Genomic DNA, 15,914 nt, shown 5'->3' with positions numbered 1-15,914 from the left:
AGAAGCCCTGTTTTCCGACGTTAGACTGTAAATTTACTTGTGCAAGAATGCGCGTGCAGTGTAGACACCTGGCAAGTTTTTGCACAAGAACAGCTGTTCTTGCGCAAGAAGCCGCCAGTGTAGTCGTAGCCTAAGAGTCTTAAGTTGTAGATACTGTGTAAGTACCTGATCTTAGCATTTGGAATACTGGAACTGGTTCACACTGACTGCAGTGAGTGGATTATGGTCCTAAGCTCACCATCACTCTGCAGGTAGAAATCCTACAGAAGTCAATAGGACTCTTGAGCACAGCTTAATGCCATGTTTTGGCCATGTGCACGCATAATACCATTTCACCAGGGTGCATCATTTGAGTCCAAGAACCTATTTATAAAGATTAGCCCCTTCTCTCTTTGAAAGAGTTTCCACATAAAAGCTTACCCAGCAGCCCCTTGGTCGGGAACCTTGAGGAAGTCCAGACTTTGTGGTTGGTGTGAAATCTTGTCTGATCCTGCTGAGAGTTGCTGTGGTAATGGTGGGCGCATCATACAGGTTGTATACAGGTTCTTCTGACTGGCTCCTTGGTTTCTTGGCATGTGGGGACGTGACACAAACTGCGGGCTTTTTATCACTCCATTTTGATGGTGACCTAGAAGTATTTAAAAATACGAGCGCATGCAGAACAAAAGTAATGTGATAAAAGGCTTTCAAAAAGGTGGTCTCCTTTCTGCAGTGCTTAGCTTTGTCAGTGGTTCAACTGTCAATTGCCACTTGGGATTCAATTTTCAAGGAATTGAAAAACTCAAAGTAAAATCAGCAAAAACCCTAACGTGGCTCTGTACATAGCCCAGGGTTACTGAAAACTCATCCCAGATTCATGAGTTCAAGACCCTTGTTTAAGTTTCAGATATGTGATAAAAGGATCACTGGGATTTGCACAGCTCTTCCTTTCGCAAAACTTTACATTTTTTATGTTGGCTGATCTTTAACCTTAGCCCTTGTGTTTTGAAACCATTGCAAGGGGTTTTAGCTATGTGGGACTTGATCCAATTCCAAATAAAGGCAATGAAACTCCCATTGACTTAAATGAACTTTGGGAGAGGCACTTGATTTTCCAAAAATTAAAGGGAATCATATGAGGAAAACAGTATAGCAGGGTAACTCAACTTTGAAAGCCCTGAGGGGATGGGGGGGGCACAATGATACTCTCAGCACATGCTGAGAGCTGCAAGTATGGTTGCATATACATGCAAATATATATGCAAATAGCTTCTTTCACACTGATGGGCATGAATTCAAAGTTTAAGGCAAGACTACACAACACACAGGCAGTTCTGCTGATACTAATAAAATGCAGTATTTACCCGATTTCCACCAATTTGACAACACTTTTAATGAGCAATGACAACCAGGAATTTAACTATTAAAACGCATGTCAACAGAAGACCATTATATTGACTCCTTTTTTGTTTTGGCTCCCACTTGTGGGCCGTGTGTTAAGCCCTGCGTAAACCCAAACCGCACCGCAGACCGCAAACGGCCCATGGGCCGAGTAGCCCTGCCCTATAGAGCTCTTTGAACAATGAAGTAATTCTACCTTACAAGGGTTTCTATTTAAAATAACCAATGTAAATGTTTGCCCATGTAAAAGAAGTACTAAAAGAATGGAAAAGACTTATTCAGATGCTTTCTGGCTCTCTCATGGATCAAACAGTGACTCTTTAACCGTAATCTGGAGTTCACTATAGAGATATGAAGGTTTAAATGGGTTAACTGGTAGGGCTGGAGCAGCTCCCCACCTGCCGTGGGCAGGGGCTGCACCAGCTTTGCAGGGGGCCCACCACAGGTGGAGGCAGAGGCTGGGTTGGAGCAATACCTGTCTTCAGGAAGGAGGGGGAGCCCAGTGGTGGGTCGGTTGAGCTGGAGCGACTTCTACCTGCTCATCCCTCTTTAATCAGTTAACCAGTTAAACAATGTGTTAAAGCCGTTAGCCAATTAAATAGGATTTTACATCCCTAGTTCACTTATGATCAATAGAGACTTTTGAAAACTGTCCATTGCAAATGTGTGTAACCTCTCACAATATTTAACCAGTCATTCACATGTAACATCATCCACTGATGTCACACTGCAGAGCATGAGGCACAAAGGTAAAGGCAGTGCTTTGTCTTAAGCGCATTGCAGGCCAATGCAGTCTCCACAGTGCACTGCAGCAGATGTACTGCCTTCAGCTGTCCTCGAACCATGGTGCAGCACTTCACACGCCCGTTCAGAAACCTTGCTTCTAAAACAGACTTTCAAACAAACATCTCCTGACTTCAGAGCTCGTTGCAGAAGGGGCTTATCAGAACCGGGGGTTCCTCAAGATGTGTGGTCCCTACTTGGGTGCACACAAGGCCGGCCCACAACATTTTGGTGGGGAGCTCAAATGACACCCCCCATACACCCTCGCTTGGGCCAAAACTTTGAAAGGTCTCGATTCTGCCCTCTTCCTGTTCTACTACTTTCATGGTACTGCTCTGCTAAGTACCCCAATAAAGGAGAACTAACAAGTTAAAATGCCTTGTTCAAAAATTTTAAGTAACACTTAACTTTCAAATGCCTGAACGGCAAATGTAACTTTTCTTGTCCGCATAGTAAACACTGGCATTTTTATCTGTTTGAATAATCAAAGTGGTGTTTTCCGTGCCTTCTTGGTTGCAAAGATTTGAACTGCTTCCTGAAGGTCCACGGTCTGGGCCAAATCATGCTTACTGAGATGGTTGCAAGGCCAACCAGCCTCTCCTGTGTCATTATGGAGCATAGATGTGTTTTTATTAACACACAGATGTGTTTTTATTAACTTCAGCTTGAAGAAGCTGCGTTCTCCACTGGCAACTGTTATAGGAATTGTCAGAAGTATGCACAGAGCAACAAAAGCATTTGGAAAGAAGGTGGTCATCTTATTTGTGCACATATATTCCAGAACAGCCTTTGGAGTTGATCCTGCTGAAATGTATTTTGAAAGGGCTTTCAGTTCATCATCTAAATCACTCGCATCAATATTGCTCATGCCATCATGTGTCAGCACCGTCTCTGGTGCCCTGCATTGCTGGTGTAGGTCTTCAGGTATAGTGAGGAGTTTTGGAATATCATACAACATCCCAAATATACTGCTGTGTTCCTTGGGCTGCATGAAATGTTCTTCAACTGACTGTATTGCACAATCTAGCACCTGGTTAAAGAATTCAACTTTGAATTGTTTTTTTGGGTCTCTTATGGGATTATCCCGTGGCTTGTAATCAAAATGTCTTCTTCTTCGGTGACTCTTGTATTCTTGAATGGGTGGGAAAATAGCTTCAGTGTGAAGTTCCTCCGCCAACTTCAATGCACTCTTCAGAACGTTTTGAAATCCCTCATCTGACTGGTAAGACTGTAGGTATGACTTTGCTTTGTCCAATTGTTCCATTGCTCCAGATATATCAAGGTCAACACCTTGGAGTCTCTTGCTTACAACATTTATTTCAAACAGTATGTCATGCCACAATACTAAGCCACACAGAAATTTGAAGTTATGTATATTTCTGGTGATTCCATTTCCCTCTGCCACTGTTTTCCCATTAACAGTTCCTGTCATAGCATTATCCTCCATAATGGCAACTATGACATCATCTATCTTCCCAATTTGGTGTTTGATAGGCTTTATCGCCTCCACTCCACTTTCCCATCGTGTGGCACTCAGTGGCAGAGAGGATGTTCCCAGATGTTGCTTCAAAATTTGCCATCGATGAACTGATGCAGAGAAAAATACATAGATGCTTTGAATTACATTACAAAATTCAGCAGCCTCATGAGAAGCTGATGCTGCATCACTGACCACCAAGTTCAATGAATGAGAATTGCATGGGACAAAAAAAGCGCAAGGGTTTAACTCTCAGATCCATGTCTGCACTCCTCTGTTCTTTCCTCTCATGTTGGCATCATTATTGTAGCTCTGACCTCTCATGTCAGCTATCGCAATTCCCGTATCTTCCAGCTTTTTAAGAAGCACATTTGTCATACCAGCTCCTGTAGTATCATCAATGTCAATAAATTCTAGAAAATGCTCTCTGACAGTCATCATTGCATGGACATTTTCACTAGGTTCTGTTGTTGTTACAAAACACACCATTAAAGTCATTTGTTCCATATGGCTGATGTCAGGTGTGCAGTCCAGAATAACTTGCTGACTTCAGATATCTGTAATAACTTGCTGACTTCAGATCTGCCACAATCTTCTGTTTGACTTTTGCTGCCAGTAACTGTATGATCTCATTTTGAATTGTTTTTCCAAGGTAGTGGTATGTGTACATTTTTTGGGTGGTGAATCTTCTTAGATGCTACTGGAGTACAGCGTCAAACTCAGCCATCAGCTCCACAATTTTAAGGAAGTTTCCATTGTTCAGCACATACAGCTGATCTGAAGTGCCACGCAGTGCTAGATTTTGGGTAGCAAGTATTCTCACAATGGCAATGAGCCTTTTCAGAACATTTTGCCAGTAAAGAGACTCTGATGTAATCTTCTCTTGGGGTGTGTCTAGACTACAGGGCTTTGTTGACACTACCGCCGAGTTCTATTGATATAATGTCGACAGAACTCGGCAGTTTTGTCGAGGGTGGTAAACCTCATTCTACGAGGAATAACAACACCTTTTGTTGACAGAGTTCTGCCAACAGAAGGCGTTATTGCATCTACACTGTCCTTTGCGTCTACACTCTCATGTCGACAAAACAGCTTGCTTTGTCGACAGAACTGGATTTAGTCTAGACGCGCTTTTTCGACAGTATCTGTCGACAAAGCCTCTGTCGACAAAAGCCTGTAGTCTAGATGTACCCTTGATGCTGATCATCTATGGTGGCCTTAAACCTTAGTCTCATCTCAAGCTCTTTCCACCTATGGAACGCTCTGGTGATTTGCTGCCTTCTCATGGCATGGCAGATTTCTAGCCAGATTTTTCCAGTCCTTTGTTCCTGTAGAACCCAATGAGGCTGGAACTTTAGACTGGAAGAGTTTGCAACAAAAACAGTATGCAGCATTCTGGGTTTTTGAGTACATAAGTCATGGCCTCTCCACTTTGTCACCATTGTGGATTTCACGCCAGTAATGTGTTGGATGGAAACTTCTATTTTCATTGTCTTTGGGGAACATGAAGTTGTTCACTTGCTGTGGCCCATGCAGTACAAGGAAGTCCCTCAGGCTACTGCTCAAGTGGGTCCAGAGTCCTGGATCAATCTAGACTTAAGGAACGAAACTCAGCAGCAGCTGTTCCTTGCGCCTTCACCACACTCTTCTCTGATCTACACTTTTCTTCAGAGATGTGCATGGTTACATCCATTTGAGATGGAGATATGGATGCTGCAGTGGCTGCCAGGTCACCTGCACTCTGACTAACTGGAAGATCAGGCATCTCCTCATCACTCACATCCTCACTGGGGCCAGAAGGCTCACTGTGAACATTTGTGTCTATGTATCTCAGGAGCGCTCCTTCCTGCTTAGATAGAAAAGCTTCCTTTGCTTGCTTGCTTTTTCTGAATGCTGCCCCAGAGGGGCGTTTTCTTCTTTCACTCATGACTACTGTTCTGTGCCAGCTATAGTGGCTCTCAATTCTCAATTGAAGGGGACAAATAAGCAGGCTGCTAGCAGGGCCTGAGTGAGGGAAGGGCCTAACTGGCTCTTACTACTTCAGTTGACTGCCTGTTCTCAAGTGGGTTCAGGGAAGCAGCAGGAAACAGGAAGTTCCCTGAGAAGCAAGTATTAATCAGTCCAGTCTCCTGGGGGTGCTAGAGAGGTACATAAGAGGCTCCTCCTCCTCTCTCTCTCCCCCTGCAGCTCCTGCTGCTTTCTGTTATTCCTGCCATTTTCTCCTGCCTGCCTGTTATGTCTCTTGTGCCCTCCTTCCTCAAGAAGCTGACAAACCCAAACTGTGGCCCTCCCCCCCCCCCCTTGGACAAGGGGGAAAATAATTGTTCTTGGTAGCTGGGATTTTCATCAGAGCCTAAGAATTTAGCTCCCCAAATGACATGGTGCCTAATTTCCTTTGAAAATCCCAGTGAGTCTGTTTGAAATACTCTGGGATGTTCTCTTAAGGCAGTAGGTTGCCTAATAAGGGTGGTTTCTTGCACAGGTGAATTGAGAAAGAACACACTGCATGAGCAGAGACAGCTTTGGGATGTTAAATGTCTATTTAAAAATCTCTTTAATTTTTTAAACAAAAACTCTTAAAAGTGACAGTACAGATCTGAAGGAATGTCCGAGGACAGCTGGCCCTGAGTAGGGGGCTCAGTCCGTCCCAACAAGCTTCACAAGAGAGAATGAGGCAACTCAAGTTAACCCGGGTCTAATGAAATCACTGAGTAATCAGGAATTAATTAGGTAAGGAAGCACCTGGGCATGATAAAATGGAAGGTATGGGGAGATTAGGAGAACAGAGATCCCTGGAGTGTAGGGAGAGCAGTCTCCTTCAAAGAGGCTTCTGGGGAACCTGGTGAAGGGGGCAGCCTAGCAATGGAAACCCAGGGAGAATGCTTCTGGGTGGGAGAGTTTTCAGCAGGAAATTATAAGATGTCCTGAAGAAGGGTCCTTCTGGTTAGCCTTCATGCGGGAGAGCCTTGGCTTAAGAAGAGATCTGTTCCCCAGTTATTGCCAAGAGGAGCCCTGACTCCAGGGCTGTGTCTAGACTGGCATGATTTTCCGGAAATGCTTTTAACAGAAAAGTTTTCCGTTAAAAGCATTTTCAGAACAGAGCGTCTAGATTGGCATGGATGCTTTTCCGCAAAAGCACTTTTTGCGGAAAAGCGTCCGTGCCAATCTAGACGTGCTTTTCCGCAAAAAAGCCCCGATCGCAATTTTTGCGATAGGGGCTTTTTTTGCGGAAAACAAATCTGAGCTGTCTACACTGGCCCTTTTGCGCAAAAGCTTTGCACAAAAGGGACTTTTGCCTGAACGGGAGCAGAATAGTATTTCCGCAAGAAGCACTGATTTCTTACAGTAGGAAGTCAGTGCTTTTGCAGAAATTCAAGTGGCCAGTGTAGACAGCTGGCAAGTGTTTCCGGAAAAGTGGCTGATTTTCTGGAAAAACTGGCCAGTCTAGACACAGCCCAGAAGTGATTCTGGGTCATGAAGACCTTGCTGCTGGTAAGAAGCTTGGATGTAAGTGGAGGTGATAGATTAAGGTTGATTCAGTCTATCTTCCCACCAGCTACAGAGTGGGAGGACTCTTCATGTGATGTTCTGCTTTTGGAGTTGAATAAACTAGATTCCCTGCATGTTTGCTGTGCTAGGCAGTAGTATGCAGAGTTGAGCCCAGCATGGATATCAGGAGAGTCTTATTTTCACTTATACCCTTACTCTAAAGTAATCTTATTTGTTCTGAACTCACAGGACAGAACAATGTTTTGTTGATGTAACACTTTCCAAAATTTATTTTCAAAATTCTCACTTTAAATGAGGAAAAGCCACTTAGTATTTCAGGGAAAACCCGCAACAATACTAATTATAAAGTTCATGTCTAAAGTTGAGGCAGATCATTCCTTTAGAATTTTCATTCCATGATATTCAAAGACACAAACTATTGTGGACTTATTAAAAAGCTCATTCAGGGAAACTGAGGCAGAATTGCAATGGTAGGCTACCTGGGGTTGGCCCCTGTGCGAGGTTCCCCATTATACCTACATTTGCTATTGAACAAAAGGGCCTTTACAACATCAAAACTCAGGGTATGTCTACACTACAATGTTAGTTCGAACTAACGGATGTTAGTTCGAACTAACATTCATAGCCACTTCACTAGCGCTTCACTAGTTCGAATTTGAATCGAACTAGCGGAGCGCTTAGTTCGAACTAGAAAAACCTCATTTTACGAGGATTAAGCCTAGTTCGAACTTACTAGTTCGAATTAAGGGGTGTGTAGCCCCTTAATTCGAACTAGTGGGAGGCTAGCCCTCCCCAGGTTTCCCTGGTGGCCACTCTGGCCAACACCAGGGAAACTCTATGCCCCCCTCCCGGCCCCGGACCCCTTAAAGGGGCACGGGCTGGCTACGGTGCCCGTGCCAGGTACAAGCCTGCCAGCACCCAGCCAGCAGACCCTGCACCTGGCACGGCACAGAGCCACCCACCCGATGTCCCCCAGCCCACCCCCTCTTCCCGGGACCAGGCTGGCGGCTCCCGGGAGCTTGCCCTGGACCGCAAGAGGCGGGCACCTTCCTGGGCTAGTGCGGACATCGTGGACCTCGTCCACGATCTCCGCACTAGGCACAGGAAAGTGGCCGTCTAGGGCAGGAGAGCTGCCAGCCTGGCCACCCAGGAGCAGGTGTGCATGAAAATCAAGGGGGTCCACTGAGACCCCCGACCCTGAGCCCTGAGCTTACAATGGCCGTCCTGGGTCAGACCAAAGGTCCATCTAGCCCAGTAGCCTGTCTGCCGACAGCGGCCAACCCTAGGGACCCTGGAGGGGATGGACCGAAGACAGTGACCAAGCCATTTGTCTCGTGCCATCCCTCTCCAGCCTTTCACAAACTTTGGGCAGGGACACCACTCCTACCCCCTGGCTAAGACTACTCCATGGACCCAACCTCCATGACTTGATCTCACTTCCCTTTAAACTCTGTTCTAGTTGTAGCCTTCACAGCCTCCTGCAGCAAGGAGTTCCGCAGGTTAACTATTTGCTTTGGGAAGAAGAACAACTTTCTCTTACTAGTTTGAAGCCTGCTACCCATTCCTTTCCTTTGGTGTCCTCTAGTCCTTCTTTAGGGAAACTCATGAAGAACTTTTCTGAATGCACCCTCTCCACCCAACCCCTGCTTTTAGGGACCTCTATCCTGTCCCCGCTCCATCTCCTCTTTTCTAAGCTGAACAGTCCCAGTCTCTGTAGCCTCTCTTCATCTGGGACCTGTTCCCAACCCCTGATCATGTTAGTTGCCCTCCCCTCTCCCAGCCTTTCTCTTCCCCTCTCCCACCTCCTTTTCCCAGTCTCCCCCAGTTTTGTTCAATAAAGACAGAATCAATGTTGGAAGAAACGTTATCTTTATTTTGTACATCAATAAGAAGGGGGGCTAGGGAAGGGTAAGTGGAAGGAGGTGAGGGAGGAATGGGGTACGAGCCCCCAATGGGGAGGACTGGGCTGGCTCTGCGGGCTTCTGGGGGTGGAAGCTCTCCTGAAGCCCCCCGATTGCCTCCTCTCCCCAGATGGCAGCCTGCGGCAAGTGCAGCCGGGCTGATGGCCGAGTGGTGTGATGTGCCCAGTGTGGGTACTCCAGGCACTCCAAGCCAGGACTGCTTTGCAAGCGGGGCACCCCTTAGAACTGTCTGTCCGGGGTGGGGGTCGGGACCCTTTAAGCGCAGCCCTCGGCTAGCCTGAGACAGCATCTCCACGCTCTAAGTCCTCCTCTGATGCCCTGCCGGCACTGCTTCCGGCCATCCTTAAGCCCTGTTCAGGGTCCACTCAATGTGGACTTGCTAGTTCGAATTAGCAAAACGCTAATTCGAACTAGTTTTTAGTTCTAGACGCGTTAGTTCGAATTAGCTTAGTTAGTTCGAATTAACGTTGTAGTGTAGACGTACCCTCAATGTGGCTGTCTTTTGCAGGCCTGATTCTCAAACACTGGTGAGTGTTTGCAAATACTGTTAAAAATAAACAAATTTAACTCCAAACAAATATTTACTGCCTAATTATGAACATTCAGAACTAGGCTACATCTACACTGCAGACTTTTTGCGCAAGAACAGTTGTTCTTGTGCAAAAACTTGTGGGGTGTCTACACTGCACGTGTGTTCTTGAGCAAGTAAATTTACAGTAAAGCACTGGAACAGAGGGATTCTTGCGTAAGAGTTATTCCTCTCTCCACAAGGAATAAGCCCTCTTGCTCAAGAGCTCTTGTGCAAGAAGGCAGTGTGGATGAGCAACAGGGGTTTCTTGTGCAAGACACCCCTATGGCTAAAATGGCCAGCAGAGGTTTCTTGCGCAAGAGAGCGTCCATACTGCCATGAACACTCTTGTGCAAAAGCACATCTCTTGCGCAAAAGCACATGGCAGTGTGGACACACTCTTGTGCAAGAATTTTTGTGCAGAAACTCTTGTGCAAAACAGTTTTTGCGGAAGAAGCCTGCAGTGTAGACGCAGCCCTAGTGTTGAAGAAAAGTTGATCCAATATTTACTGCAGTGAAAGCATTCTATTGCTTAATTGTTGCAAACAGGCTTCACATCTTGAAAAATAATTCCATGCAATTCTTTTTGTCTGAAATTCACGCTGAACTTTGTCCTGCCTGAGTCAGTACTGTATACATTTAGACTTTTATATTATTTTATCTGGCAAAGTGTGTCAGCATGAAGTTTTCTCCTTGCACTGTTCTTCTTTTCTAAAATAAGTGGTTGCTTCTTATTGAAAAAATGTCTAAGACTTTCCAAAATGTGCTTAGTAAATTACAGTGTTATTTTCTGTAAATTAAATTATAACTTAAGGGCAAAAGTGAAAATAATAGACCCAAGCCTAAGGACATCAGTCTAGATTCAATTCTGCCCACAACTTAGAATAAAAGCTACCATCCAGGTTACTAGTTTATTCAACTCCAAGGAGAGAACATCTCATAGAGAGACTGCCTCTTCTGCATATATGCACTGGTGCAACTCATACTCATCAACATTTCTGAAAGCTGTTGCATACCAGAAGAGTAATGAGGCACAAGTCAAGTTCCTTTATGGGTGGCAGTGAGAGCACAGTGACATGGCTGAGTATTATCTAGCCCTGTGCTGTGTTTACTTGTTGACTAGTCAATTTCCCCCTCCCACTCCCGCTACCTCTATCAGATAGAGGCAGCAAAGGGGGACGAAAGGGGGGTACTTCAAAATGGCAGCGCCGCACAGAGTCTGTACTGAGCTCCATGCTGTGCTGCTGCTTTGATATGCTGAGGTGGCATTTCATAGGGGCAGCGCTGCACAGCTGAGATTGGGCTCGGTGCAGCACTGCCTGTTTGAAGTACCCCCTTTTCAAAGAAGCAGCGCCACACAAAACTGAGCTTGGGATCAGCTATGCAGCACTGCCCTTTTGAAACACCACCATGGCATTTCAAAGCGGCAGCGCCAAGTGGAGCCCAGGGTCGGCTGGGGACTCATCAGCGAATCCCGGGTTCCGGTGCGGCATTTCAAACTGCGCAGAGCCTGGGGTCAGCTGGGAAATCCCCAGCTGACCCCAGGCTCCACATGGCATTTCAAAGCAGCAGGGTAGCATGTAGCCCGGGGTCAGCCGGACTTCCCATTGGCCCTGGGCTGCATGCGAAGTTCCACATTCCTCCTTTGAAATGTACAAGAGCACTTACTTTTAGAACTGAGGGATAAAACAAACTCCAGAATGCTTTGCCCAGCTATCACACCAAAGACAGAAACTGAGTCTGGAATGCAAAAAGAGCAAGATAACTTACCTGGGGGAGGTGGAGCAGCCCTCATGGGGTAATTCTGAGTTTGAGTCCTGTGGGAATACCCTCTGCTTTGGGTCATGTTCCGTCTCGTGGGGCCTACAATAAGCACACTAAGCTCTGTCATTCTTGATCAGAACAAGGCATTTGAAACTCAGGTCTTGGCCAAGCTTAGAATATCACCTGAAGGGCTAAGGGATGAAAGGTAACTTAATGCCATTTTAACAAACCCACCCAGTCCTAGGGCCAGCTGGGGTTTGGTTTTGCTCCCTACTGTGATCTTAAAGCTGGTTTAAACGGAACTCAAGTGCCATTAGCCCCAAGGAATGTTCCAGAAGCCAGGGAGAGTTGGTTTAATAGTGTTCCAAACACATTCTTTGTCCAGTAATTTCTTTATACTGTAAGTCCACTATGTCAAGTATTACTGAAGCTCTGTCAGAAGATTTCCTCATGTCAGAATCCTTCACTAGCTGGCTCTGTGGATCCTTTGAACCACAGAGTGGCACAAACTGGCCACACTGTGGCTGAGAACGTATCTTCTATTTTTTAATTAAAGGGCTGTAGAGAAAAGTGAGTGTGTGTGTCTGTGTGTGTGTGTGTGTAAAGGGGGGCATGAGAGGTAGACCTCTGTAACCACAGGTGAAAGAACAAAGGAACAAAACTGGCTAAATATGGTTTGAACACAACTTATGATATGTACAAGACTTAGCTCATGTTTGAGAGGCTTTAATACTTAACAACAGATTATTACAAGGTCTGTTACATCTGTGGCTCTTCCTTACCCCGTAGTAGGACTCCAAAGGCACGTCTACACTACAGAGGAAGATATAAGTTGCTGCTGTAGATCTTCCAGGGTTTGAATTAGCAGTCTAGTTAAGATAGCTAATTTGAAGTGAGAGGGGCACTCTGGTTGATGCCAGTAACCCTGCTTTCACAAGGAGTAAGGGAAGTCGAAGGGAGAGTGTTCTTCCTTCGACTTCCTGCAGTGTAGACAGCACCAAAAGCCGAGTAAGCGACTTTGACTTCATCTACACAATTAACGTAGCTGAAGTTGCGTATCTTAATTCGACTTTGTTGCTGAGTGTAGACATACTCCAAAGGAGCACGGAAATATGCAAATGGGGTAGTCCTCAGAACCCCATTACACGAGGTGGGAAGGCTACACAGCACAGAGATGCTCTGTGGCAAAGCTACTGAATTCTTAGGTACTATTAAACTTGCTGTCGTATCACTCCATAATTTGATATTGGCACCTTTTCCTCCTCACCCAGCCTGCCCCCTTCTCACATGTGGATCCCCAAACCAGAGAAGGGTTCTCTGTAAAAGATAGTGCCCTTTGTGGACAGACTATGTCTGATCTGCACCTTGTACTCTGTTCCATGTTACAAGACCAGACTTCTTATGTCCCAGGGTCATGAGCTCAGAGTCTTCCATAAACAGTCACTGTGCACTGCTGAATTAACAGTGAATCACATAAAGGCTGTACAAGGTGAGGCACGTCTATTGCAATGTTATAGTTTGCAATTCACTCTTCTTGTGAATGCCAGAGAGAAACTGTGAAGCACATAGGGACTGTGGTGGATAGGGAAGAGACTGAGAAATAAAGGTAAAATGAACAGACAATATCAAGCCTGTAATCCATTGAGAAAGACAGTCAAGGGGAAATTCATACTTACGGGAATTCTTTGGTAGTCCTGGTCCAATGCTGACCTGCAGCACCTTGTTACTTGGCTTGAAGATGGCTAAATCTCCTTGGCCTTGCATAAATTGCACTTGGCGAGAACCACCTGCACTCCATGGTCCCCAATTCTCCTTCTTCAGCTTCATTTCAAGTCTAATGCAAGCACATATACACACATGCAGACAAAAAGAGACGCATTCATGTCTGGGTCAAGGGAACATCATTAACCAACTGAGAAAAATAAACTGGAGAAAAATAAACAGGACCATGCTGATAGCTGTACCTGAGAAAGTGCATCGTGAGTATTTTAAACTGAACAAAACATGGTTTCATTAACTGTTCTTGGGAGGCCTAAACAAAGTAGAAGATGCTCTCAGTGGAGTTTCAACTTTAGAGAATGAATGTTCAAAGGTTTGAACAGATCACCCACTGTACATGCAGAACCCAGCACATGCTAGTGGGTGTCACATACCAAAATATTCATTAGTGTATGCCATTGCCTGACATATGCATGCAAATACATTTCCTTGTGGGTGCTATGGGAATGTTTAAAATTTTTGCAGGTGTGCTTATGCCCTCCTTTAATGATACAGGCCTCTATCAAAATTCAAATAGTTTCATTCACTGAAGGCAATATCCACTTGCTGAGGATATAAGCAATGTACTGTAGCTAGAGATGGGCTCAGGCAGCCATAGTAAGCAAAACCTCAGTTATGCATTGTTTTTACAATAGTAAACTGGTTTTGGATTCCCAGGCTACATGACTATATGGAACCTTTTACACTTTTTCCTACTCACCCATGTCATTATCAAGCTAAAGTAATATTCTCCCTTAAATAATTCTTACACTTCTTTGACTGGAATAAAACAGATATGCAAACTTCAGGCTCAATATCATTATTTTACTTACTACATAGCAGTATTACCAAGAACGCAGTGTTATTGCTATGGTATCCAGCATGCTGCTGTTATAGCAAAAATCACTCCCAATATCCAAACAAAATCCTACAAATTCAAGTTCTCTAATATTTGGGGGCCTCTTTGGACAAGCATCTAGCTAGAAGTTCTGATACTTATCCACACTATGCCCACTGATCCCTGCAAGTCTCTGGTCCCAAAAATCCAAACACCTACCCTAAATAAGGACCCATTTTCAAATAGCCACCCATCACTCCAGCCTTGTTTCCCCATTATGTGTCTAAGCACATATATTACATGCCTCAGTGTAGTACTTCAGCATCTTCAGGGTAAGGTCAAGGAGTACACAATGGGACTGAAGAGAATTTTTCCTTTTTAGGGCATGCCATACCAGAACAGCCTCTCTGCAGCTGCTACTGCCCTGTCCTCCTCTAATAGGGGCAGGGTTTGGACTGTGAATCTATGTGGCTGGCCTCTTGCAGTTGGGAGAACTGACACAGAGAACTGTTATGTTGAACACCGACGGTGAAGAATGTCCCTTATGTGGCCTCTCTATAACCTGATTCCCCATTCAGCGAAGCAAAGGCAGTCATGCTGCACGCAGGTCACACTGCACGCAGAGGATCAGAAGTGGGAAGTGGTTAGGATTTTACCCTGTGGTATTACACAGGCAATGCAAGAAAGACATGTGCTTAGAAAGCCAGAAGACTATGTAGGCATTCAGGGTATGTCTACACTACCCCGCTAGTTCGAACTAGCGGGGTAATGTATGCATACCGCACTTGCTAATGAAGCCCGGGATTTGAATTTCCCGGGCTTCATTAGCATAAGCGGGGAGCCGCCATTTTTAAATCCCCGCTGCTTCGAACCCCGTGTAGCGCGGCTACACGGGGCTCGAACTAGGTAGTTCGGACTAGGGTCCTATTCCGAACTACCGGTACTCCTCGTGAAACGAGGTGTACCGGTAGTTCGGAATAGGAACCCTAGTCCGAACTACCTAGTTCGAGCCCCGTGTAGCCGCGCTACACGGGGTTCGAAGCAGCGGGGATTTAAAAATGGCGGCTCCCCGCTTATGCTAATGAAGCCCGGGAAATTCAAATCCCGGGCTTCATTAGCAAGTGCGGTATGCATACATTACCCCGCTAGTTCGAACTAGCGGGGTAGTGTAGACATACCCTCACATAGCACACCTCACCATAGTTCTGTAAAAGAGCATGGAGTATCAGTATGAGAATACAGTACTCACACTATCCTGTTTTTGCACCTTAACCCAGATAACCAGAAGAAACAGTTGTTTAATTAAAAAAAAATCTGTTGGAAAAGCCATTACTCACATATTGCTAAATTTCAGAGGTAGTTTTCTTTGTGTTTTCTCTTCATATCGCTTAGATAAAAGGCTTAAAAATTCTGTTTTGAAGACTGATTCAAGCAAACTATCATATTCCTGCTCATGTAGAATGAAAATGTCATCTTGCATTGTGCTGTAAACGAATCAGATTATGCGTCATTCAGACTTGAATCCAAAGTGAAACAAATAACCCCGCATTTTTAATAGCATTTGAAAGCAATCATGGTGAAGAATAGCCAAATTTTGCTTTTAGATAATGGTCCTTTGTTTCAGCTGCTGGTAATGGAATTCCCCTAACAATCTTCCTATGTGATAGCTGAATACAAATTAGTCATTTTAAGTTAATTATTGTTATTATAAAATGGGAATATGTGCTATGATTATAAGCTCATATCCTTAACAACAACAAAACTGTCATTAAGGCTACATTTGTAGAGTGTTGTGTGACGTTAATTAAGAGAAGCTGAAAAAGAATTACTATTTAAAATGAGACAAACTCAAACGAACAAATGCAAGCAATCTCCCATGCTGCATCACCTTTAACTTGGACTCACCAAACTTGG

The 15,914-nt window shown here is 44.9% G+C and overlaps 1 protein-coding gene across 2 annotated transcripts in view; it reads right to left on the bottom strand.

The window, feature by feature from the left end:
• MYO1E (myosin IE) overlaps nt 1-15,914 on the bottom strand; it is a 181,331-nt gene that overhangs the window by 18,745 nt on the left and 146,672 nt on the right. For both annotated transcript variants that reach the window (XM_075897339.2, XM_075897340.2), the window contains 4 exons: nt 15,338-15,484; nt 13,081-13,238; nt 11,411-11,503; nt 421-628 (listed from right to left, as the gene is read on the bottom strand). In XM_075897339.2, coding sequence (XP_075753454.1) covers nt 421-628; nt 11,411-11,503; nt 13,081-13,238; nt 15,338-15,484 — 606 coding nt within the window. The remainder of the gene's footprint in view (nt 1-420; nt 629-11,410; nt 11,504-13,080; nt 13,239-15,337; nt 15,485-15,914) is intronic.

This window comes from Pelodiscus sinensis, chromosome 14, assembly GCF_052426305.1.
Source record: "Pelodiscus sinensis isolate ZL-2025 chromosome 14, ASM5242630v1, whole genome shotgun sequence".
NCBI lineage: Eukaryota > Metazoa > Chordata > Testudines > Trionychidae > Pelodiscus > Pelodiscus sinensis.
This window is presented reverse-complemented; position numbering and strand designations above follow the sequence as displayed.